The 26522-nt window shown below is 37.7% G+C and overlaps 1 protein-coding gene across 6 annotated transcripts in view; it reads left to right on the forward strand.

Annotated features, from left to right (window-relative positions):
- Nucleotides 1–26522, forward strand: part of LOC105835835 (transcriptional enhancer factor TEF-1) — a 172107-nt gene that overhangs the window by 132576 nt on the left and 13009 nt on the right. For all 6 annotated transcript variants that reach the window (XM_036283231.1, XM_036283233.1, XM_012679422.2 and 3 more), the window contains one exon: nucleotides 21408–21538. In XM_036283231.1, the coding sequence (XP_036139124.1) occupies nucleotides 21408–21538 (131 nt within the window). The remainder of the gene's footprint in view (nucleotides 1–21407; nucleotides 21539–26522) is intronic.

A 26522-nucleotide genomic window follows, 5' to 3' on the forward strand; every position in this document is an offset into this window, starting at 1 on the left:
TTGCCCTCCTGCCTGGTTCCCGCGTTTATCCGCCCGCTGGCGTTTACCAAGTAATATTACACGATCGGCGCTTACGTCGCTCGCGCGAGCAACTACGGAGGAGCTTTTGAATAGATTTTCCGATCTGTCGGACAAACTCCGGACCCACCGGGACCAACTCGCGCGATATCGGTACAGCTTCCATCGATATATCGTTACGTCCGCGCTAATCGAGCCACGCCAGATATAGACGGGTCGATGAATAATGGAAGGAGAATAAATTGGTTTCACCTGGATTGTAAATTATGTTTTCATATAAATTAATATCATAAATATTTATTGACTGCAATTGGTAGTCAGGAGTTTAGACACCGATTTAAATCATTAAAATATATATCTAAAATTATAATCCTAATATCGGTATAGCGAATCTGTCACATTTGATACCGCCAAATTTATGGAGAATTTGTTAATTTACGAATTGTATAATTCGGTTCAAAGAGAGATTTATTTTATTATTATATGTAAAATACATTAAACATTATATCTTGATACTTTTGCATGGCAGCTGAAAAAAGGAATGGAGAAAATTGGAAGCGAATTGAATACAGCCGAATTAAATTAGTGCCGAAATAAGTTTATATATGATGAATTGTCTTGCCGGATTACATCTAAATAGCTTTTAACGTCGATGCCCGCGAGGAAGAACGGAACGAACAAGCTGAGTGAATGAATGAGAACAAACAGGTAACGTGCCGCTGGAACTTGAGCCGAGAATCTGCATAGCTCCGGGTCGTATTTAAACAGATAAATCGACTGCACACAGATCCATCTGGCCTTTACCCGTAATCGCTTAAATGATAAATCTATAAAGCGAATATATATACATTTTATAAATGTTTTGTGTTAGTTATATAATTTCTTGCTATGTGCCAACTTTAATTTTTTCTTATTTAAAAACGATCGTAGCTTCAATATTTTGATATTAGGACTTTTATCTTGAAATGCTTTCAGAAATATAATATCGATGGGTATATGATAAATACGAAATACCCTATATAAAAAATCAATTGACAAGTAGATGTCTTTCTAAATATCACGAAATCAGAGCGTTTTATTATAATTGAGACATTTTATTTTAATAAATTTTTTTACTAAGTTTTTACTAAGTTAAAATTATTTTTTACTAAAATTTCTCTCAAGATCTCTTTGTTGCTCTTTTCATTTAGCAGTTGTAAATCTTTGCGTCGGAAATACTGCATAATCTCTCTCTCTCTCTCTCTCTCTTTCTCTCTCTGATTAGAATTTACTACATTGCTCTTGTGCAGCGCGTGAGACATGATGTCAGAATTTCTTGGCGTGTTACATTCGTGGATTGTTTCCCGCATGCATCGCGTAAATTTAATATGAAATACAGAAGGCGCCTTGCGGACCATGATGCAGGAACGATGCGAGGATACAACGGTACGCCTTGGCATTTATCTGATCGCTAATAACACGTAGACTGCTGTCCCCCGTCTATTACGCTCCGGTCTTACGATCACGTACTCTCGCGCTCCGAGCCTTATGGGGCCGTGTTGTATGTACGTGCGCCGTCGTACTCTGGTTTATGGGTCATCGAGCCGAGCGTCGTTGCAGCCGGGAAAACGCGTCATGCAATCGTGTCGTGGTGGACGCCGTGTGAATCTCGACTCTAAATCGAATCGCCACGATCGCGAGCCGTTAATTTGACTCGTTAATTTAACTCGTTATATTATGACGTTCCACGCGCGACGGCATGGAATTTTACTTAATGAGTGATATGAACAATTTTTGCGTTTGATTTTATTTTTCAAACGCTCTTTTAATATTATAAATAATGTTAGCAGTAGTTTTGTTAATATAATTTATTACTTATTCAATAATATAATTACTTTATGTTATATTGATTCACTTATTTATGATTTTTTAAATTTCTTTCTTAAAGAGAGAAACTGTGATTCTGTAACATGTCAATGGTGCTTACTCGCATATGGTGAACAAGCGCAACAAAAAATTAGAAGATTATATAAGAAATATTTATTATTCCTATTTGTTTCATTATCATTTTTTTATCATTGAAGCATTGGATCTTCTTACAAAGAAAAAAAATTGTTTCTTTGTAAGATCAAATGATATTTTAATCGTCTTATTTTTTAATTAAAGTAGATTCTTTGAGAAAGGAATGAAAAAATTAATAAATAAGTAGATAGTCATTATTGAAAGCTAGAATTATATTATCCAATAAATAATAAATTATATTAACAAAACTACTGGTTTACATGTATAGGTAATACTGCTTTCCGGTTCTGTAAATACGTTGAATCGTACGGTATAGATTTTATGAAACAGAATTTGTGTAAAAATAAAATATGTTGTCTTTTTTATAGGGAAACATTTCTCATGTACACAGATAACATGTGACGTAACGTGTATATCATTTGCATGGTATTCATATAATGAAAAATAGATGTAGTACAAATAGCCTTTACGACGTTATGTCTTTAAACGAGAACAAACAACATAATTCTATGACGCGGAGGCTAAAAAGATAAATGATCTACATTTGTTCGTGAACAGTATTTCTTACTTCTTTGTGACGTTGAACAATATTGATCGCTCTCGTTTCAAGTTACCGTGATATGATTTTCTTCTGATGAAGTTCCTTAACATGTTCTTTTTTCTTCTATCTCTAATTTTATCTTTTATAGTCTGAATCGCTTTGTATGACATATTCGATGCATCTATTTAAGAACTAAGTTAGACAAAATTATATTTAGTTTCGCTTCTAAAAGCTTCGAGAGATTAAGCAAGGCTTACTGTTGCACACAGAGTGCATTACTGCATATAATAACGGGAGGATTAAAACAGTCATAACGTCTCTAATGTTATAGTCAAACGCTTCTTCTTAAAATTTGAAGTAAAACATTGAAGCCAATTAATTTAAGAAAAATAAGCAGTTTTTACATTATCGACTTTACGTTAATGATTCCATGTTAGAATTTGCATAACAATTATTATCTGTTCACTTTTAATAAATCATTAATTTATACTTTTTGCTTTTTATTAAATTAAATTATTTTAAAAATTAGAAAAATTTGGGAAAATAAGGCTCACGAACCTCGCAAGATGTTAGATCTGTTAATAGATTTAATAAACAAAATAGATACAAATAAATTATTTTAATCGATATTAATTATGATAATAAATCAAGTAATCTTAGTTTTTCTTAGAATTTGTTCTGAAAAAATTAATAAACGGTGAGAATAGTGGAGACGAAGTAGTACTGAAAATGTTAATACTTGTGTCAGAACTTTCTTATTCTGAACTATCGATTTCTAAAGAAAGAGTAAATATCGAACATTTACTGGAGTATCGCTATTGGATATGCTTTTTCGACGACGCAATAGGACCCCATATATCGGCGCAAGTGCTCAAGAAGGTATAGTGGTGTATATGTGTACATGGTCCGCCGGTAGATGTAGAAGATGGAGGAGGAGAAGGAGGAGGAGGCGGCAGTGTCCAGTTATTGACCGGTGGAAGGAGGGTGTCTCAGGCGTCTCCGACGCTTTCCCCTGCAATTCTGGAACCATCGCCTTTCGTCACCGCGGTGACTTAACAATCACGATGACTGTCGAGATTCACAAATTGCATCGAAAGTCGTACAAAATTTTTGTTACGGATTTCCTTTGATTAATATTGCAACTATTCCTCGGCAAGATCTTCATTGGGACCATTATAATGCAAATTTTTTTTTCTTGATTATTACCCTTTGTATTTAAAATAGTCTTGGAATGTAATTCGTTTAAAACTAGCTGGGAAGCCATTCCAAGTATCGGACGAAGAAACGTGCATATGAAAATAATACATAAAATATTCATTTGTCTGTTTTTAAGTTATCGGACTTCGACATTATGAAACATAGTCAAATTAAAAAGGGCTTTCAAGCATTTATTTATTACATTCATCGATTATTCGATATTACATATATCGAATATTTCGTTCGTAAATTGATATGAGAAGTGGCTGTAGAATTTTATTAACAAAAATCCCAGGAGGTAATGAAATGCTGAACAGTTATCACAATACATAAAAAATTATGATGTCAAACTTGCTTCTATTCTGTATTTCTCTTAAAATAATTGCTCTAATCGGACAATTAATCAATGCCAAAACATTCAAAGTCACAGAAGAGATTGAGGCTATTAAAAATCATGCAAGCAATTCAAATTTATTAAGTAAATTAGCAATTATAGATAGGTTTAGTACTCATCGTGTACGTTAATTGCCTGCTAAGTTTTCTAAAGATGCCAATAAATTCGATAACTTCATATAAGCAGGCGCAAGTTTCGCAAGCATAAAGCGATTCGACTGAAAAGAATTTTTTGCGTGCCGTTAACCCGATAAGAAGAACACGGCAAGTTTCAACGCCGCCGAGGCTGGTCGGTGTCGGTTACGAAATAAGAAGCGTCGAGAGCGGATAATTTCGCGTGGCGTGCCCCGGGGCGCGTTAACGAGATACGGAAGTGCAATTTCGATGCCCTTTCATGCTTCCCGAAGCGACCGGCACGGCCGGCTTGGTCCCCCGGGGGGGCTTCTTCCTCCTAAGGACATCCAGGACTGGCGCTCCTTTCGCAGCCGCGGCGGCAGCGATTGCTGGAGCTCCTGCTGCTTCTTCCTTCCTCCTCGATATCCGATCCAATAATCCGATACCGAGCGGCCGTCGGAGCGTGAAATTATGGGCATTGACACGACACTGCGGACTCGCCTCCTCAAGGGGGATACTCCGTTCCAACGGCGAATAAGACGAGTCGCCGAGAGATCAAACTTTCTCTATCGGAGACGCGTCAGTCATGCACAAATACATCGGATACGGAATAGCGCAATGTTTCTCAATCTTTTCCCGACTGACGAAACGCTTTCGAATATTTTTTTTTTTTTCTTTTCCTTTTATGAAAACACATTTTGAATGCGAACAAGCCACCGGGTACTATTTGCATATAATAATATCGCGTTGCAAATGCTGCCTAATTAATATTTTAAACTCTTTTATATAAATCGAATTTCACGATAAGTTAATAGAAAAGAGATATTTATTCGGAGGAGTTGTAAGCCATTTGGTAAGTTACGTAATATTAGAGCTTGTATTTATCAGAGTTCTGTGTGATTTATTCATTTGGATCACTCATAAACTGGCGACATGTATTACGCTGTCGCTTTCGCGCGCGCGCGCATTAACAATAGGCAAAACGCTCGCATCAGTTGAACGTCGGGATGATAACGTAACATGGACACGAGAACCGTAAACACAGAGAGATGAGGTGCAAAATATTCACGCCAGTTTCTAACTGCTATGACAACGCGCGCATACGTAAAGTGTACACGTAACCGCGGGAGAAATTACGTATATGTTCATACAAACACGTACAAGCGTACCCGCGACACACACACACACACACACACACACACACACACGTGACGCGCTAGAAGTCCAGCGTGGAGGCAGAAACGCGCGAGTACTGGAGTGGATAGGTCGACGAGGGATGTAATAATCTGCGTCCGCATTGTCCGTCTTGCCGGGCATGGCCGAGTCCTTTGACATCTCGCGGAGTTTAATTAAACTCGAGCGTATAATAGCTCCCCGACGACGGCGACGACGACGACGGGGAAGCAGGCGAGTGGGTGAGCGTCCGTGGTCCGACATTCGCGTTTCCCCGTGCCCGCCTGGCATTTCGCCGGCCGTCGACGCCGTGGACGGCGGCGCCTTGGTTGTTTTGCGAATCCCCCGCGGGGGACACCGCCTGTCCCAGGGAAACGCGAAAGAATCGTCGAGATCTCCCTCCTGCGTTGAGAGATTTGTCTTGGCGCCCTGCCAGTTGTATGAATTATTTCTAAACCGATATATATATTTTCTTTTTTAATCGAACACCGGCGCGATCTTGATGACATGGAAAATTTTTGTTTCTATTTCGAAATAAGCCGTTTAAGTGAAAAAACGTACCGACGTGTATTTTGTATTTACGCATAAAAAAGAAATACATTCATAAATTTATCACAAACATTAAATTTGTGTTCTGAATTCTAGTAATTTAATAATGTAATCAAGAGTATTAAAACAAAAATTGATATTCTTATTGTTTTAACTTTTTGATTAAATTTTATAATATTCTTCAAAAAGGAGTTCTTTTTTTTTAAGTACACATGAATTATTCTAAAATTTTTTACAAGTACATTTTAAGACTATTTTTAAGAAAGTATTCTTTGTTAAAGTTGTTTTTTGTTATAATCTTGCCTGAAAGAAAGAAAAGTAAATTGAGTGTCCTTTTTTTTTGTTAGCGATAGAATTGATATTTTCTGTGTGCATAGTTAAAATATGAGGATTTTGGAATCTGGAATCTCCATTCTAGTGGATTATCGAGAGAGTATAATGACACGCGTTCTTCTTGAGACACCCTGTGTAAACTTGATTTGTCCGATATTAAAATGCCTCAAAGGCGTCGATGATGCAAACGCCGCCCGTTGCGCGCCATTAATTTTGCACGGAAACCGTCCTTTCTTCCGGTTATGTGCGCAAGCGAAAGACCAAGAACGAAGGCGGTCGGTCGCCCGACTCTTCGCCCAAGAAAGCAGCCAAGTATTTTAATTAGCGCAAGTACGTCGTTTCATATTTGTACAGGGCGAGAGCGCTTTGGCGCTACGCGATGTAATGAATATTAATTCGCGGGAGACGCTCTCTCTATCTCGCTCGTGCTTTCAGAAATAGGGAAGGATGGCGCGGAAAAGGCCTTCAAGCCAACCGAAGCGATCGTCCTTTTTTTCCTCTCTTTACCTCTTCGAGATTATTGCTATTCTCTTCTTCTGCCTTCGCCGCTTAATAATTCAGATTGCACGGGCATTTTGCTGCTACTGCTGCTGACTTTCGCCCCTCGCTGGTCTTTACCTAAAAGACAACGTAAAAATGGACAACCGTGTCCCAACGGATGGCTGACGCAGTAATCGGCTTAATAGTCAAGGAAAAAATGCTCAAGGAAATGATGTATAATATAGTAATGATAACACGAGAAATTTACAGAAGTTTAGAAAGAGAGAAACTCCGTCGTGAAAATGAATTGAACAAAGTAGTAGAGAAGAGAAAACGCCCAATGAGGTACAGAAAGAGAGAGACGTAACAAGATTGCATAATTATTAGATATTACAGTAACGCGATAATAAAGCGGTCGGTGTAAGAAAAGCGGCAGAGAAAGGTGCGATCGGGAAAAGCGGGAAAGTTAATAAAATACGGAAGGAAGGCACGGCGGAAAATAGAAGTCACGGTTGGCAATAAAATTACACAATTTTGTAACGTCTCGGCGCGATGCGGCATAAAGATGAGACAAGATGGTAGAGCAGGAAGAAACGCGAGAATATTATTTGAAAGCATGTAGATTGAGGATAACGGAAGGAGCGAGAAAATAAAAATGCAATGTTGTAATAAAGTCACGACAATTTTATAATATTAGCGCGGCATAGTAATGGAGAAACGGAACGAGAAAAACAACAGGAAAACAAGGGAAACAAAAGAGACAAGGGTGAAAACAGGAAAGATGAAACGCGGTCCGCGAGATAGTGTAAAAATTACTAAACGTGTCCAACGAGCGAGTAACGTAGTAATTAACTTAAAATTCGGTGAACAAAGGTAGCTTCCGTTGAAACATTCACATACACCCGTAGCATAATTGTAAAATATCGGAAGAAGGTCAACAGGCGAGAGCAGAAACAACGTATAATGGAATATGAGTTTGCTCATTAAATAAAAACGCGAAAGGAAGCGGGATACTGTGACAATTTTAACTGATATAACAAAAGCGTGCGAAATTTGTTGGAAATTTTAAAAACGAGAAAAAGATATTAATAAGACAAAAAGATCGTGCAACTGGCGCAACTAGCATTTCCGGCGGAACGGCGGTGTTCCACGAACATTTTTTAGGTGCTCCGCAAAATTTCCCGCTGATAATTACATTTTTTCCATAATTTTAAATGTCTCGACTTCAACTTCTACTTGAACTATAATTTTACACATTTTGTGCGCTAATATGAAGAATAAAGATAAAACGTATACTCGCCTGTGATTTTTCTATGAAAAAATGTACAACTGATATAACTTTTAGTTATATTCAATTATACGTAAATACCCGTTTAACATTTCTGATCAAAAAGAATTGTGTATTAGTTAATATAATGTGTTTTTTTTATATATTAATATTTCGATGATTATATCGTGCTTTTATTTATTACGGTTTTTTTTAAAATATAACTTTATTTTTTTAAAGAGAAAAGAAAACAGCTGTAGTTTCTAGCTGGATAAAAATCGCGAAAATACAACATGCGGCGATAAAATTGCGAGGATTCTGCGGCATCGCGGCAACGACGTAATGGAGCGACAACGAGCGCGGTATAATGGTAAAGGAGAAAAACGGGTGTGAAGTGAACGAAACAGATAGATAGAGCACGAGCCGGCGAGTCGCGGGCAAGAAAGAAAGGTGCAGTCTCGCGAAGGACGGTTTAGGGCAGTTACGGTGAGGACGGAGGAAAACATCGCCCTTACGCAAACTATGCGCTCACTCGAAAGATCGTTTCAAGGTTTACGGAAGGCGTATAATCCCGTTTATCGTCCTCGTAAATCCGGGGATATATACTCCTCGCGGCGTTCGTTCGTCGCCCACCCCCTCACACGCGCACCACCGCTACCCACCCACTTTTCCGCCGTGTGTAGGGAAACCTGGGTGGTGCTTTAATCCCTTTCCATTTTACGAGCGCCTTTTACGAGCGCGCCTTGCAGGACCGTTTGCGCCGATATGCAGGTTTTGGAAACGAGCGGGTTGCCTTCCGGCGGCCTCACGCACCGGGCGTCCCAGAAATCAGATACAGGAACACTTGACAGAACTTAAGCGCGGATTCCCTTTAAATTTTTTAAGTTACCTATACTATGAGCTCGGACAGTGCCAAAGCTCCTTCGCTGAAATAAATTTTATCTTTGTAGATATTTTATTTGATTATTGGTTATCGAGATGTCTGAAACTAAAATATTAAAAATTGCGATAATTTTGCTCTGAAATAAATTGAAATTTTTACTTATTTATGCGCGGAACAAACGAGGGATTTTTAATTATTTTTCGGGACACCCGATATGTGCGAGCCTGGGCGTATTCTGCATCGTATTCACAGAAGTACCGCGGTGGGATAAAATCGTCCGCCTGTATATCACGAAAATTGTGCACGAAAACAACAACGGCGCGATGCTGTGGTGGCATCGTAAAGGGAAAGGAACGGTGGTGTGATTCGATTCTTCGTTTTCGTTGCGTAGGAGCAGCAAATGGGATTTAGCGAATGCGATTCCGTCGTGTTGCGCTGCTCTTCAAGATGTATTTTATGCAGTAACTTACTGCAGCGTGTAACCCTCACGTAAAATGGTGCACGATTTGACGATAAAGTTTCAGCACTGGTTACATATCAAACGTATTCAGACCTCGAGTGTTTCTACATCCTATGCTGAATAAATTTCTGCTGATTTTTTTCTAACAGTAATTAATTTTAAGCAACGTTTAAATTTAAACAATGTTCATTCGAGTATCTTTGTTTATTCAACTTTTTTTTTTAAGAAATGCAATATTTATAATAATATATACGAGATAATTTTAATTGTACTAATTATTTTACTAATTATAAAAATTTTTTATATAATTATTCTTTTTTATAAAAATTATGTGGTTATTACTAAACGATGGAAGATTAAAATAAAAAAAATTTGTATAAAAAATTAGTCTGATATTGCGACATTTTAAAATTAAAAAATATAAATTGTGCTTGAACGGATGAGCAATTATATTAATACAATTTATAATTTCTAATATTTTATTTAAAAAAAAAAAGAGAAAATTGTGAATTGTAGAGATTTATGATGTTTATTTGTTTTTAATTAAAAGCGTCTTATTTAATTCACTTCAATTTATTCTTGATAATATGATTTAAAGTTGAAATGTGATATAAAATATCAAATTAAAAGTTCCACTGTGGTTTTTGCTACATTGTACGAAGTATTCTCATCTTTCTTTTTTCTTTCAAGCAGCAAGAAATAATGTTTAAACGACTGTTCTTGTCTCTCTCGTAAGTGTGGAAGCTGAGTGCGATCTTGCTATTCTGTGAACGATCAGAATTGAATGGAGGATCGTGGAAAAGCAAGGGCGGTCGGATAACTTGAGGCGGTGAGCGGGAAATAAATTTTCCGCTGGTAAAAGTCCGCCGGCTAGAAAACCGACATGTTCACAAGTTGTGGGAACATTTTTACACTTGCTTTTAGACACTTTCCGATTGTTGAGCTTTGTAAAGTTTCAAGCGAAAGACGCAAAGAAGATCTGCCATTCAATAAATTATTTGTCATTTTCAATATCATGATATGTAAGGATGGATTTACATCAGTTAAAATATGACAATAAATTCATATACTTACTTCGATAATCTGTACTTTATTCCTATGAATAATCTGATAAATATCAAATAAGGTTCTCGTATTTGCAAAGAGAAAAGCAAAATTTATGAGGGAATTTACATTGAATTAAATTTCAATATATACTACAAAAATTTTACGATGATATTATACATCATGAAAAAAGAAGTAATACAATTTACAAATTTTGTGAGTTGCAATTTACACGATAATTGACTCAAATATTTATCTAAATTTTGCAATTCTTTATATACCTTGCAGAAAGTCAATAAAAATTGTTTAGGCTTGTCGAAGAAAGTACAACATTAGGAACAGTTAAAAGATTTCTTTGTAAATAATTACCCAATATTTTTATTTAAGACATAAATTTTAATCTACGTTTGAGAAATATATACTTCTGACTTCTAAACGATATGTTTCAAGGCCAAAATGCAATTATTAAATATGTATAATGATGCGTATCTGTGTCGATTTCATATTAACATATGAAGCTCGCAAACGGCTGCGGAGTTTCTACCAAAGCGTTGTAAAATTTGACCTCGCGAACCCTGAAGAAAATCACGCCTGCTTACCACGTATCTATTCGTTTGTGTTTCTCTCGTGAGCATGCACACGAAGCATGAGCGCGTGCAAAAGAGAGGGTGTGAGAGGTAAAGAGAGAGAGAGAGAGAGAGAGCGAGAGCGAGAAAAGACTCACTGAGTTAGCGGAACACGAAGACAGAAAGAGAGATGCTTGTGCGAAGGATGATAGCAGCAGCGTGCGAGGGGGTTTGCAAGGTGAAACCGCTCGACAAGGACATGCACGGGGGTGTGTAGTACAAGGTACATGTGAGTTGACGAAGAGGGAAGAAGACGGAACGTTGTGAAAGGGAGAGAAGAGGGAGGCAGGGACGAAGTAGAGAGAGAGAGAGAGAGAGAGAGAGAGAGAGAGAGAGAGAGAGAGAGAGAGAGAGAGAAGGGGGGGGAGAGAGAGAAGCGGTAGTTGTGTGTCGAGGGCTTGCTATATCCCCCTTTCGACCTCTCTCCTCCCTCGAGGAAGGGGGTCGGCGAGGGGACGGGGGTGGCGAAACTATGCGAAGAATGTGCAATTAGTGAACAGAGCATGAGATGGAGTCGGGGGTGAGGGTCGGCGCGGGGAACTGGGGGATGGTACAGGTCCCGGAAAGGGAGCGAGTATACGGGTCGCGGGGGAGGGAGGCGGGTTGCCGACGGATCCTGGTATGGTGGTGCCATGCCGGCGAATGGTATCTCTCTCACTCTCTCAGTGTGTGTCGGTGGCGATGTTGAGGATGGTAGTGGTGGCTGTAGCGCCGAAGAAAATGGAAAGAAAGGAAGATGGATGGAATGGCGCCTAGGGATGATAAGAAGAAGAACGGACTGGGTTGCGGGGTTTGCCCGGTAGTTGTAGTAGTGGCAGAGGGGTTTGTCGAGGTCGTCAGGGTGGGGGTCACCGTGTCAAGATGCGAGAGAATCCTCCTTCTGGCGCAAGGACACTTATCGACTTCCCGACCTCTCCCTCCTTCCCGCGTCCTTGCTTCGAAAGTATACACGCCCATATAGCTTTTTGGGGTGCCTTTTGAGGCCACGCGGGAGTATCTCGGCTTTCTCGTTTCTCTCGCGATCAGATACTTGACGACTTTCTTCACTGCTTTTACGAATGTTACGAGAAACTTCATCGTTTTTCCCGGAAGAAAAAAAGGATCTCAAAACCAAACTGAGATTGTAATTTTTTAAAATATTGAGCAGAAGAGACGTGTGCAACAAATCATGTATGTTTAGTTACATACGCTATATTATTCAAGTTCCTCCAGAGAAGCTCTAGACTTTCTTTTCTCTATAATTTTTCTTTCTACATTGGTAAAAAATTACCTCTTTACAGCATGTAATGGAGTAAGAACTGATTTTTTTTCTATTATTATTTTACTTGTATCGTTATTTTGCTTGTGATAATTTATATTTCTCACAAATTTTTTCAAAACACATACAACCAAGTTTATTTCGACTTTAAGATTTTTTTAACTACCTTAAGATACAATCTTACTTGATAGAATATATTTTTATTCGTGGAAGGATCGACGTTATCATTCTCTGTCTCGAAAGAATTAGAAAGAATTTAAATAAAAAATACAGGATCTTATCGAAAATATGTTTGATGATTGAGCCGGCGGCGTGAACGGAATTTAAGGAGCCCTTTTCGTGTGCTGACTCCTAAAGGTCGACCGCGGTGTATTCAGCAATCGCTAATTGACCAAACGAGCTTAAACGCACTTCGCCGACTGAAGGACCGGCACGAGGCGTACTGTTTGTGAACCATCGATTAGCGACGGTGCTTCGTGGTAAAGTCCAGGATACCCCGAGGACCACTGGTGAGCCTCTCGGGCCCTCGACATGTCAAAAGCGATCCCTCTCGACGACGTCAACCGAGCACCAAGGTCGTTCGAGCGAGTACCCTCCGTTATTGCAGCTCGTAGCTGCACAATTTGCGACTCTACTCCATAACCTAGGGATCATTGAAATGAACTGGTTGAGACGATGATGGGTCTTAGAAAAAACGCTTGAGGAAATACGATAGTCTCTCTCATCAAATTAGCAAACAATTATGTTAATAGAAAAAACTTAATTGAGACAGCCCGGTGATAAGAAAGGTGATAGATTAAGAAAAAGTGCTAATAGGGAGTCATCTCGACTGAATTATATCTACTTAGGCCAATTAATATAAGCGATATTATTAACCAATTATATATTATTGATAACCTAACGGTACTTGAATAGAAGTTCATCAGGAGACCGATCAGAAGATGTAATTACTTGATAGTGGAAAATTTATATGAGATTGTAATACTTACAAATCGAAACTTAATTACCTTTCGGTAATTTAACGGTTTCTACAAATATGAAGTAAATAATATTAATAAGTGAGATAACGAGAATTTTATCAAAAGTTCCTGGTGTTAGTGGTTTTCTTGGGATATAATTGCAGTACATGCTCTTTTCCGCCTATACATACATATATACATAACTTCATAAAAGGATCCGACGCGTGACTATACGTTTCTCCGTTACGTAATAACTCAACAGATACGAATCTAACTGGCTGGAGATTCATATCGAACTATGACATTTAACGATGATCACTAAATAATATAGTTAATGAATGCTAGACGCACACTGATATTCATAACCACGTCATTTTCGAAACGATATATTTTTGAGATATATTACAGTTCGAGAAATTGTTTCCTTAGTTATCCTATAAAAAAATTCTACAGGGTGTCCCAAAACATTTGGGTCAACGCTCGTAAAAAGGTAGAAAGGATCGAGATGAACATAAAAGTCCAATATTGTCTTAAGTTAGGTCTTAGGTTAGATCCATCGAAGTATTAATTTTTCAAATTATGTGAATGAGAGCGCGCCGAGGGAAGAGCTCGATCCGCTCGAGCCATAACAGAAGAAAAAATCTATCGTGAATGTATGATAAGCTTTCATTAATTTACTGTTCATATTACAATAGAAATTAATTAGATTATTTTTTTCATATGTTTTTGTATAATTACATTCTGTATAATTTATCCAGTAACAACAAGTATAAATTAGTATGTACAATGATTAATCAGCGATCTTGACTAATAAATACATAATTAATATTTAATATTTCAAACTCACTGTTTAATACGCTGACAATTTTAGAAAGAACAAACCTGTGTATAAGTAAATAATTTGTACAATTACTATGTCAAAGAACCGAGTACAAAGCTCATAGCGCGATTATTCATGAGCCACTTAGTACGATTTATAGGATATCGTTTAAAATTTTATATAGTGTAAACAGATATTTTACTGAGAGAGCGGAACACTGTGTCGCTGAATCCTCCTTCCGACGGGAACCCGCGTCGTTGCTTTGCGCTTCGCTAACGAGCTTGTAATGGGACATATTTCTTCCGTGTAAGCTTCCTCGCTGTCATTTCCAATCAGCCGGTAATAACGCCTGAGGGCCTCTTAAAATAGCGTTACGCGTGTGCAACAAACTGTATCTTCTTACTCGGGATCGTAGATAGTTCACACACTTCGCTATAAATAAACGAACGAGAGAGAGAGAGAGAGAGAGAGATCTCCCCGCTCTCGTGCTCGTTACTTCGAGTTCGCGATCATAATGGCTCTTCTTGTTAAATTGAGCATCAGCCAAGTGATTTACGTTGATTGCTCGTCGCGCATCCAACAGTCTCTTTTCTTTTCTCTCTCTCTCTCTCTCTCTCTGTTTTTCTTTTTCTCTCTTTCTCTTTCACCTTTTCTTTCTTTCCCCTTCTTGACTATTATCCTACTCACCTTGTACATCCGATGTCGATCGCTGATCTCGATCTCATCTACATGCTCGGGCAATGATCGATCTTCGCTTCGGTTTGAAGTAGAGAAGTGCCTCGGGCACGGCTCTTACGTGTTCCCCTTTTCTACCCTCGTCATCCGACGCTCTTTGTGAAAAAAGGGCCTTACCTTCTTCGATAATAAATTGCTTCTGAGCTTGCACAGGCAGATACTGGAAAAGACATTGTACCTGCTAATAGAAAACAATTAAGAATTAAAACAATTGCTGATATTAGGTTGACACCGTTGAAATCGTGTTACGTGTGAAAATATCGAGTTAAAACTCAATTAATCAGTAAAAATTAGTAAAAATTAGTAATTTTTTTTTTAGCTTAATACAATAAAATTTTATCAATTTATTTTATTTAATTTATCAATCTGTCTCGCAAATCTGTGCAAATAAAAACTTCAGATTTGTTAAAGAATATATTTCTATATACACTGTTTTTGCACTGTCGAATTGAACATAATTTGAAATATTAAAAAATCGTCCTTACTCGTTATTATTGCTCCTATTTAACATATCATTAATTTAACTAAAACTAAAGTTAAACAATTTTTTTACTTTGAAAATAAATATACAACACACAAGTGATAAAACCGAGTTGATTAGATGTAATTGGTTTTTTAAGCAATTTGTGTTAAAATAATTTACTTTGACACATACAGAAGTTATAAAAATATTATTAAACTCAAGAAATTTATTCAATTTGATTCTTTACATTACTTTACAGTATAATCTTGTAATGCGATATGCTGAACAGTGTGCTCTGTGTCTTTAATATTCAATTACCTAATATTCAGTATCTTAGATCAATGGTCGTTCTATAATATTTACGCATTGCCGAGAAAATGGAGGAAATCAACTAGATTGGAGTAAAATACTTGAAAGCGCCGGGCACAAAAGGTCGAAAGGGTAAAATTAACATTGGCGACATTGACACAATGATTCTGTCGACCGACCTGAAGATCTGGCACGAGATAGAGGAAAAGTCAAATAAACCGAGTCTCTTCTTTGTACTCGGTCGCGTACTATGGAGATGCCTAAGCCGGCATAATCGACCCCCTACGAAGAATGTTCGGCCTTCAAAAACAGAGAAGGAACGCGGCCGGCGGTGGCGCATGGTTCATAGCGGGCCATTTAACGGTCTTTGCGAAATTGAGTCATCACGCGGTTCCCCTGGAATCTCGAATATTTTCCTCCCGATGCTTCAGCTTCTCCGTACCACCTCTCCCCTTTGCCACCCCCTCCCCTCCTCTCGTACCGCCCCGTCTCGTAACCCTCCCCTCCCCCCCCCGCTATCCCGTAGACTCTCTTGCACATCTCCTCCCTCTTACGTTACCATCCGACGAAGGCAGCGCGCACCTTCATGGATCCCCGCGTCGTCACAAACCTCCACCGCCGGGATCTCGCAACTTCCTGGCGGAACATTCGCAGCGCGGATGCGAGAGGATTTCCGAATTTCCGTGGCCGAGAGAGCACAAATTTGGACTCTCGCGCGCGCAAGACGTTGCCGGAATTCTTTCGTCCACGTACCATATATTCCTCACATAACTTCAGTAGCGGATGCGAGAAAAAGGACGGCAATACGAGGCATCCATTACTATACGTGCTTCTGATACTGATAAAGTTATATCAGGTCTATTAAATTAAAATACCTTTGTGTACTTAGATTGTTACTTATACCTTACAAAAGAGACTTGTCGTTTTCTCTTTTAATTTATAATTCTTTACGAAATCTCAAATTCCATCACCCAACGGTCGCAATGAAGTTGGGTGATTAGTAATTCGAACGATATTTTCTGATGTTTCCCCAATACGCTGGCTTATTTGTCGCAAAGTATAGAGGACAGGAGAATATGTTTCATCGCGGTCCGTATTCTATATTTTTAGCTTCCCGGGAATCAGTACGATCACGATCCGTCGCCGTCAGCGACGTAAAAGGACATTGATTGCGCATTTATATTACAAACAACATCTGCATCCTCGGAGCGTTCGAATATCTTCGGGGAACAATATTCGTCGCAATTTGTAGGGTCCGCGCGGGACGAAGACGAATGCCCCCGTAATTTACGATCTGCGATTTGCAATGCAAAAAAGAGTGGCGGACCGGAGATTCGGTGGCGTTGTCGTTTCCATTTTGTCTCCTCCTCCTCCGTTTGTGTTTGTCCACGACATATTGCGCGTCGTTAGGTTCGCCCCGCTCGCTCGGGTAACGATGAATCATTTAGCGAACCGTGTTCGCCACCGACTCTTAATCGAGTCTTTCCGTAGGAAGCAAGACGGTAATCTCTTCCCCGAAACTTTCCGCGAAACTTGGAGATTTATCGGAGAAATAATTTATTTGCCCTACGGCAGGAACGGCGGCGGCGGCGGCGGTTGTGTCGTGCCGGGACGTCGCGATTTTCATCCCTCTCTGCTCCTCGCCAAAGTGCTTTGATAGTCAATATGAATCTGCAATTAATCCGGCGATGTTAGCGGCGCGCGCGTTCCTTTAAAAGAGAAACATTTGATGTAACATTCTCACGTAATTCCTGAAATGATGCAAATATTTGTTCTCCTCGCATTACCCTGCATTGATTAAAAAAAAAAAACCTGGACAAACTTGTGAGATATATATTTAGTAATGATATTGAAATATTTGAAATGCGCTGTTTGAAAGACTTTGGTGAAATAATTTCAACTAAACGTAAGGTAATTACAACGAGATGGTTGTAATTATTATCAAACTTCTGCTACTATTATCATATTTGTTTATAGCAATCAAATATTTCAACAATACTAAATACATCTCTCGCAAGCTTACCCGGGATATTTTAATCAGAATGTTATAATTAATTATAATTAATGCGCGATTTCACATTTACGATGCAATAACTTGACATTTGGAAATAATGGATTGATAAAATCGGACGAGTGTCCGTTTGTAGGAAAACAGAAGTCGACGAGCCACTGCGCGATATCGAAGTTAGAAACTTCCCACGCCAGTCGTTAGAATTCTAGACGTTCGGCGTCGTTCGTCGCGCGCGCGCGCGCGCGTTTATCCGTCGGTGGTTCACCGTACCCCGGGCGTGATTCTGCTTACCGTACGGTTAAACGTTATTTCAATTACGACACGTTTGATGTCGTCTGGCGCCGGGTTTTACGGTCACCGGCGACCGTAAAACCTTAACGGCTGTGAAATCTAAGCGGCGATAAGGTGGCGCGTAGAAATGTCGTTTACACGGTCCAATCGGCCGGAAATCAATTCATCGAACAACTCCCCCGCGCCCGACCACAACCGGCAACTCCTTTGTTTCGTCGAACGGTTACGTTGCATTTGTCATCGTATATTGACCATTCAGTGTAGTGCGCGTATCGCGGTGGCGGTTAACATAATGGCGCGCGGCTGAGCTCCGCTCGTAGAGAAGAATCACTCGGAGGAAGATCTTCCGGCTTTTGTTTGCCGGAGAGGATTCTGTTTTAAAACGTTGCATTTTGTGAGAATGGACGATTAAATCATTTCTGTAATCTAATATTTGTAATTTTATCACGCGGAGAATGCACGACGGGAAGATGCAAAACGAAATGCAAGGGATCATAAATTTATAGGGAATAGTAAATTGATTGTACGAAAGAATCTATTGGTATTGACTTTTGTAAAAAGTACAAATAGTGGAAATTAAAATCAGCTCTCTAAATTACAATCAGTGAAAATATACTGACTTGCAGTGATACATTAAACTTATATAATAATTCATTGATTAATCAATCAATGAAATAAATACACTGGTCTTTCAGTGATAATACACTAATTCAGAAGTGCAAATTACTGAAAGACAACGAATATTCATTGATTATCGCAGTTAAAAGTATGCCACTGTAAATTAGTGAATATCCACTGATTGCGATTTAGAAAGAGTATTCGTGGACTGTTTACAGTTTCACTTTCCACGCTCTTTTAATAATTTGAATAAACAATTGAATCAACAATTTTTATTAATCCAATCCGATCATCAATGCCTGTCATATGCGATCTACGTTATTGTTTACAACGAATCAGTCATGCGTGCGTTCTTCAATAATTATACGTCAATATCTTCTAAACCTAACACAGAAGATGATTGTTCAGTTCAAACGTTTGTTACTTAAACTATACTTAGTAAGGTATCTAATTTCTTTATCATTGTAATTAATAATCGTACATCTAGCTCGCACAATGGCCTCTTTTATTTATTTGAATTAAAATAAATAGTTTGTCGAATTTAATAATACATTCGAATTTAAATTCGGCATCTTTTTCTTTCTTCTCATATATATTTTTACGTCATGCTCCGCGCACAATGAGAGCCGCGCATTTGAAAATTATTCCACGCTGATCGCCACAGCTTGATGCTATATTTTTCATTGCTCCCGATGCGTGATCCACAGAAAAACAAAACATTCCATTCCCGCCCACCTCTATCTCTCTCTCTCTTTCTCTTTTTCTCCGATTTTACCTTACGCACGGTACATTGTTGTATAAATAAAAAAAAATAGAATAGAGCGCGCAAATGGAATATTCGTGTTGTTAAATCCGGAGGCCGTTGGATTTTCATCGTGTACGCGATGAAACCTGAATACGTCCCACCCCCCCCCCTCCCTCCGTGCATTCGAATCGATTCTCGGTTCTTTTCACCGTTTCGAAATCGTCTCTCGTTATCGGCAGTTTCGAGCGGTTTATATTCGCGTGTAACTGCGCGAATCGAGTGAAACCATTCGTTCTCTTTCTCGTCTCGTCTCATGGGACGTTTCTCCCATCTCTTTCCTCTTTCGCGATCCCCGCCCGCTTCGGCTCATTACGATTTATTATACTCGTTATCGTCCCGAGTCCGCGAGTTACGCGTCCGCGTAATTTCGTGCGCGGATATCCGCTTCGGATTGAGTCGCCAAACGACGCTTCGTACGGTACGGAACACCGATACCCGTACTCGCCTCCACGTGCGCTTTCCCGCGCTAATTAGAATTTATGACGAGCGCACTTTATCACCCGTTAAATTTAGCCGCGAGTTTTGCACGAAAATCGTTTACGCGTGCGCGCGCAACATCGAAACTGCGCTTTTTCACGCGATTACGGTAAATCGCTCTTGCTGTTTAGCGATATCGGGATAATTTACGTTATCCGCAGTGGCAAATTATGTATAGGTTAATTACTGTTTAAATATTCCATACAATTACTCACATTATTCGTAATGATTTTAAAAATGTGATAAAAATCAACGTTTATGTAAACGTTTACACAAACTAGTTTCTGTGTTTTAAGGTTTTATAAGTTACATAATTTTTTTGTCATAATACATATTTTCTGATGGAAATTTCAAGTACTTTTTGAGCAGTTACTTTTGTTAGTACGTCTAGTATATAAAACTAAAGAATAAAATTATTTAAATCCCTAATTAAGATGTAACGCTTTATTTGTAGCACAAAAGAGGATATTTAGGAAAACTACATATCAAAAATTTTGTTAAAAAGAGATACATGTAAATATGAATAAAGCTCAAGCAAAATGTTAATATGTGTACATAGATGATTCTGATCACAAAGTAATAATTTGTAATTAATATGACAGACATTAATAAAAAAATCGTCAGAATAGGATTAGTTATTTCCTAGTTTTTGGACGCTAAATACGAATCCGATTTCGAAATTGCTTTATCACAGTTTTTAAAAATTGCAAAAAAGCCATTAAATATCGTTATTATATTTTTAGATATAATAAAAGTGAAGAAAAAAATTAGGATAGGATAAAGAAAAAAATCACAGACGTATATCAAGTCCGATAAGATATCGTGTCCTTCAGACTGGTTTAAAATGCAATGCATCGCTTGAATTAAATACGCTGACGGTCGGCTTTATCCTAAAGCACATTTTATCTGACGCTTCTGCGAGGCAGCTCTCAAAGCCTATTTCGAGCGGTTTGCTCGAGGGTTTGTTTGAATCCGTCCGGTCTGCTTCTCGTCAATTCTAGAAGGAATTCTCGTATTCGATGCTCGCGAGAATGCAATCTTCGTCATGGAACTTTCATTTCCCAGGACCGATTCTGACGCTTCTGCGGGTGGATCGTGATTGTTTGTTTCTATTCTCGACAAAGAAATCAGAATTTATGTGAAGCGTTCAGATTTTTCATGGCACTACTTGGAAAAATGGAAAATATATAACGATTGAAAAACAAGCTTAAAAAAAGAAGCCCGAAAAGGTCAGATTGCGTTCTGCGAAGACTTACTCGGCTCCATAAGTTCAATCGATTATCATTAATTATAGGATTTAGTTTTATTAAATACCTCGAATCGTTTATTTCAACCTTTAAAGAAAAATATAAAAAGCTAAAGAAATATATAAATATAAATATAATTATGTTTATCTTTAACTAATATTACATTTGGCGAATTATGATTAAATTATTAATAGGATGAATATCAATTGACTTAAATCCGTCTGTGATTGCGCATCTGGTTATGTGATTTGTTTGATTAACGACAATTATTGCGGTCTGTTGATAAAGAACACCGATGAAACACACCTCTTTACACGTAATTTATCATATTGCAGGTCGCAACGAGCTGATCGCCCGTTATATCAAATTGAGGACCGGTAAGACGAGAACGCGAAAGCAAGTATCTTCGCATATACAGGTTCTCGCGAGAAGAAAACTCCGGGAAATACAGGCAAAACTTAAAGTGGTGAGTATAATCCCATTTATCTATGTCCGATTGCGTGTTCATTATACCTATTATTTTTTTAACGCTTTTTTAACGCCATATCGAGCCCACCTGTCGACGTTGTGCGTCTCGATCGCGTTTTTCTTTTGGTCTCTTTCGTGGAGGGACAACCGACAAATTCACTCGTGACGATATAAATTTTGTTTATCTGTGTAAATGCGTCATTACTACCAAAATAAATTGCACAATAATAGCGGTTTAACATGACATATTATTATAATAATGAAATGCGAAATAAACACAATTGTACGATTATTCAACAATATTGTAATACTTGATGACACGTCGTGTCATTTGATAATATATTGAATAAAATATTGCACGTGTCGTATAAACGTGATACTTGGCACGTGGAATTGATATTTGAATCTCACCTGTGGTGGATTTTTATTTCTCTCTGAGCTTGTGCAGCTGATACATTGAAAATTCGATTAACCGAACTTGTTTGAGGATACAGGCAGTCACATGATCAAATAATTATACATTTTTAACTATCATTTCTATACTTATCAAATAATAATTTTAAATATTATTTTACATTATAGTATTTTTATTAACTATTAATATTCCGTTAATAAAATGAGGCAATGCAATAAAGAAATTTTATTGAGAAAGATATGTACGTATCTGAAAAGAAATCTAATTTAACCATATGATTTCAGTTTCAAAAAATATTCTTTTTTATATATTATTCTGTTCTCTCTATTTCCATTAATTTTGATATAATACACGGATTTGGCACGAAAATTTTGTACATAAAAGGCTCTTGTGTTTCTTCACTGAACAACATCTTTTACAAATAATCGAATGCTCGGTCGAAATGTTCGGCGTTAGGATAATCAGAATTCTGTTGTATTTCCGTTTCACACAATGGCTTGGAGTGTAGTATGCGATGATATTAAATCGCGCGATCGACGATGTGCGAGCATTAGCGGACGATGGCCGTTGCGGAATCATTTTCAACGAGAGGGAGAAGCACCGTATATCGGGGGACACACATATCGAGAGGAGCATTGCCGCGGGATAAATCACGCGTAAAAATGAACCCAGCCCGTTTAATCAACAGCTGAATTATTAAAGCGATTCGCGAACAATTGCGCGCCGGTTAATAAATCAAAGCAGGGCGGTGCAATCGGTGGTGCCTCCATTTCGCCGATGGGCGGTGAAATAACAAGAGACAGAAGACACGAGAGAGACAAAGAGGGAGAGAGAGAGAGAGAGAGAGAGAGAGAGAGAGAGAGGAGAGGTGAGAGAGAGAGAAAAAAATAGAGTATTATTTATACAGGATCGGTCAATATTCGGAATAGAAGAGAGTGGAAAAACAAGCGGAGCGTGTAAATTAACCGTGCGATTGCATGCAGCACTCCGACAAAACTCTCTCGTTCGAAGAAAAAAAAACTACCATTTAATCGACGACGATAAACCGAAAATTTTTTCGGATATTCCGCGCAATCTAGACGTTATTACCAAACAATCGGATCGTGAAATATAATTTACCAATAGCTTTTATAACCATTTTTCTCCACTATTCTCAAGAGGTTAATTGATTAGATAAAATTAATTAATTATCGCATAAATGTATCGCTCATTTCTCCCATATTGATGTAATTAGCAAAATTCAATAAACGATTCTGCGATTTGAAGCTATTGTAATATAACCGAAACTAGAGCACCGGAATACTTTTCAAGACAAATGGAATAATGTCGAAGCACTGATCGAAAATTCAAGCGATTAAAAATAAACGAGTTTTCATAAGTTATGTTTCAGAAATAGAGAAAAGATGATAACGAGATTTCAATCTTTATTGAATTTCAAGTCTCTTTGAATTTTAAGAATTTTAAACTCGAATTTTACATTCCAGATTTAATTGCGATAAATGATAATCGGCATTCTTCCATAATCTTGTCTTAAATTTAAATCTGTTTTTAACATTTTATACGTGAAATTGTTTAGCACGAGTAATTTCGTATATAATACATATATATATATAATATTTGCATATATATAAATAACGTTTTTACTTTTTTGCGTTGTCATTTTTATATTCTATATTGCGGCTTGCGGCTCTTAAAGTCCGAAAGAGTTCAGGAAAACGCCGGCGTTTCTCGAGCAATTTTAATTACGCTTGCGCGCGCGCACGACTTTCACGTAATAAGATGTCGTCTATTTCCGCGCGCGCGGTTCCGTGCTACGATGCCATTTATGAAATACTTGCGCGGGTTTCCGTTTTTAAGCACGGTCAGCCGCAGCTGCAGCGACTGCAACTGCAGTGGCCGCATACCGCGAACATTATTCAGGAAAGTGGCAGGCGTGGGAGGGTGGCACGGTCCACCGTGACGTAATTTTCTGGTTTTCGCGTTTCAGGAAGGGTGAGTGCCGGCACTGCGCCGTATACCTGCCGTATAATTCGCGACTTTTGCTTGTTGCTCAGAAGGAAGGGGTCGCTACCCCCCCCCCCCTGCGGCCGCGAATCGCGCGATTTATTCGACCAGGGAGGGAAAGAATTTCGCGAACGGCGTTCGTGTTTCACGCGCCGGTATCGTTTTACGGTATAAATCGTGCTCCTTATCTTTCCGTGCGATTTTAACGCACAGTAATATTAATTTAAAGGAAATTGTTTATCTCGTTAAAACGTAATTGAAATGAATGGAAATGGGACAAGCATTTGGGAATCTTATTAGAAACAAATTGTATGAGCCTTTTTTTCATAAAGGAGAGAATTTTTCGTTATGTTTTATCATAAAATTTGCTACAAATTTTACCGCATGTGATAATAAGCTTAGAACCACTTGGTAATTTATTAAATATGAGGAATTTTTGAAATATAAAATAAAGTTTTATAAACGGCTGGATAAAAGTTACTATGCAACAAGTAAAATATTCTAAAGTAAAATTTTTTACAATTTTTACAATTTAAGACAAAATTTTCTTATATAATGATACAATTTTATAGGATATGTATCTTTATACAATTATATATATATTTTTAATGTTGTGTATATATGTGCAGTATTTATCGTTATATGGTACTTATTGTATTTAAAACCATAAAAAAATAATAAATTATTCAACATTTTAAAATCATTAAAATTTAACTGTATAATTACAAATAATTAAAATATATATTTAACTGTGTCAAATATAGAACGTAGTAGATGTAATATTATAATAAATTAGAAAAAAATTACATAAAATTTTTTGAAATAGAATGTTGTCCTTTGATTACCATTATTTTCAGAGTAAATTTTACAAAAAAATTCTTTCTGTATAGAAACTATGAATTATATAGGATGTTTTATTTTAATTGTATATTTGTTATAAATTAAAAATAAAATAGAACATAATTTTTTCTTAATTTTGATCAAATTTTAGAACGATTTGCCATAATTATTTTCGCATTCTCACTAGATTATAGTATGAATAAAAAATAGTTAACGTTAACTCGAATTTTTTCTTTTATTTTACCATTAATCTTATGATAAAAACAATAAATTTTTTATTTACATAATTTTGCATTTTTTAAATTTTAATTTTATTTGTCATTTTCTTTTACGACGAGTATTACGTTTCACGTAGACTCGATTTAGCTTTTGTGCACATTTTACATGCTCGCATATCAAACGATATTACTACACCAACTATCACGGTCTATCGAGATCGTCCGCCGTTTTATCTATTTTGGAAATAATTGCACCAAGCATTACGGCGTAATTAATTGTTGCGGTGTAAACGTACTCCCGATAACGGGGGCGGGGGTTGTAGCGGGAGGAGGGGGTTGCGGGGAGGGTGCCCAAAAACGGGCGAGCAGCGTTTCAGAATGTCGATAAACATGTCCAACCCCGTTACCCGCCCAATCCTCTGCATTCCTGGCGTGTATTCGAGAGATGAAGGGCGAGAGAGAGAGAGAGAGAGAGAGAGAGAGAGAGAGAGAGAGAGAGAGAGAGAGAGAGAGAGAGAGGAGAAGAGAGAGAAAGAGGGGAGGCGACGTGTGGGATGGAGGGTGGAAATTAAAAAAAACGACACGGACTGCACCCTCTCAATTAACCGAATTGATTTTCCGCTGCAAATTCAGCGCGCGCCCCGCACAAACGTGAACAACGGCCCGCACAGCGAAATGGACTTTTCGCGGGTAATCGATGTCATCCAACATTCATAAAAAATTACATTTTACTCGGCGAAATTCGTGCACGGTTGTTTTGTAAATTGACTTTACTTGGTGGTTAATCTACCAATTCGTTCTGACGTTACACCGATTGCATTGCAAAGAATTTCAAATAAAAATTAAAAGCTAGAAAATAAGTAATCTTCAATTAGAAGAACATTTAGTAATGCTGCAACGAATTTTGTCACTCTGTACTGTTTTTAACCAAATTTAGGACAATTAAATATACATCCGTGATTGCTACGAGTTTGACAAAAATAAAAAAATAGGAAATATATATAATATGAAAGTTATGATACAGAATTCGAAAATTGCATAATGAATATGCATTATAACTTGGCCACATTTCCCGAATCTCTTCTGACCTTGCCTCGCGAAAATTGAGAGGTCGTTTCATTTTAATAAGCGAATTATCAACGAAAGTACAGAGAATTTTAATGACATTTATTTTAATGATTTTAATGATTTTAATTTACGCGTTATCATTATCCCATAATCCGCAAAGTATAAAAAGAACTTTACCAAATTTATCCATTTAATTACTCTTTATACGTAATTAGTTTTTTTATTACTAAGCATGTTAAAAGATAATAAGTTGCAGAAAAAGTTAATCGTTACTAAAATATTATATTTACAATTATTTGACTATTATTACGATTGCTTATTTAACGAGTGTATCGCCTTTTTTCTGTCTCATTAATTTTTCTATCTGATTTTTATTCTAAAAACTTACTTGAACTATCAAATGCCAACAACTTGCGTAATAAAAAAAGGATAAAAAG

Source organism: Monomorium pharaonis, chromosome 2 (genome assembly GCF_013373865.1).
Source record: "Monomorium pharaonis isolate MP-MQ-018 chromosome 2, ASM1337386v2, whole genome shotgun sequence".
NCBI lineage: Eukaryota > Metazoa > Arthropoda > Insecta > Hymenoptera > Formicidae > Monomorium > Monomorium pharaonis.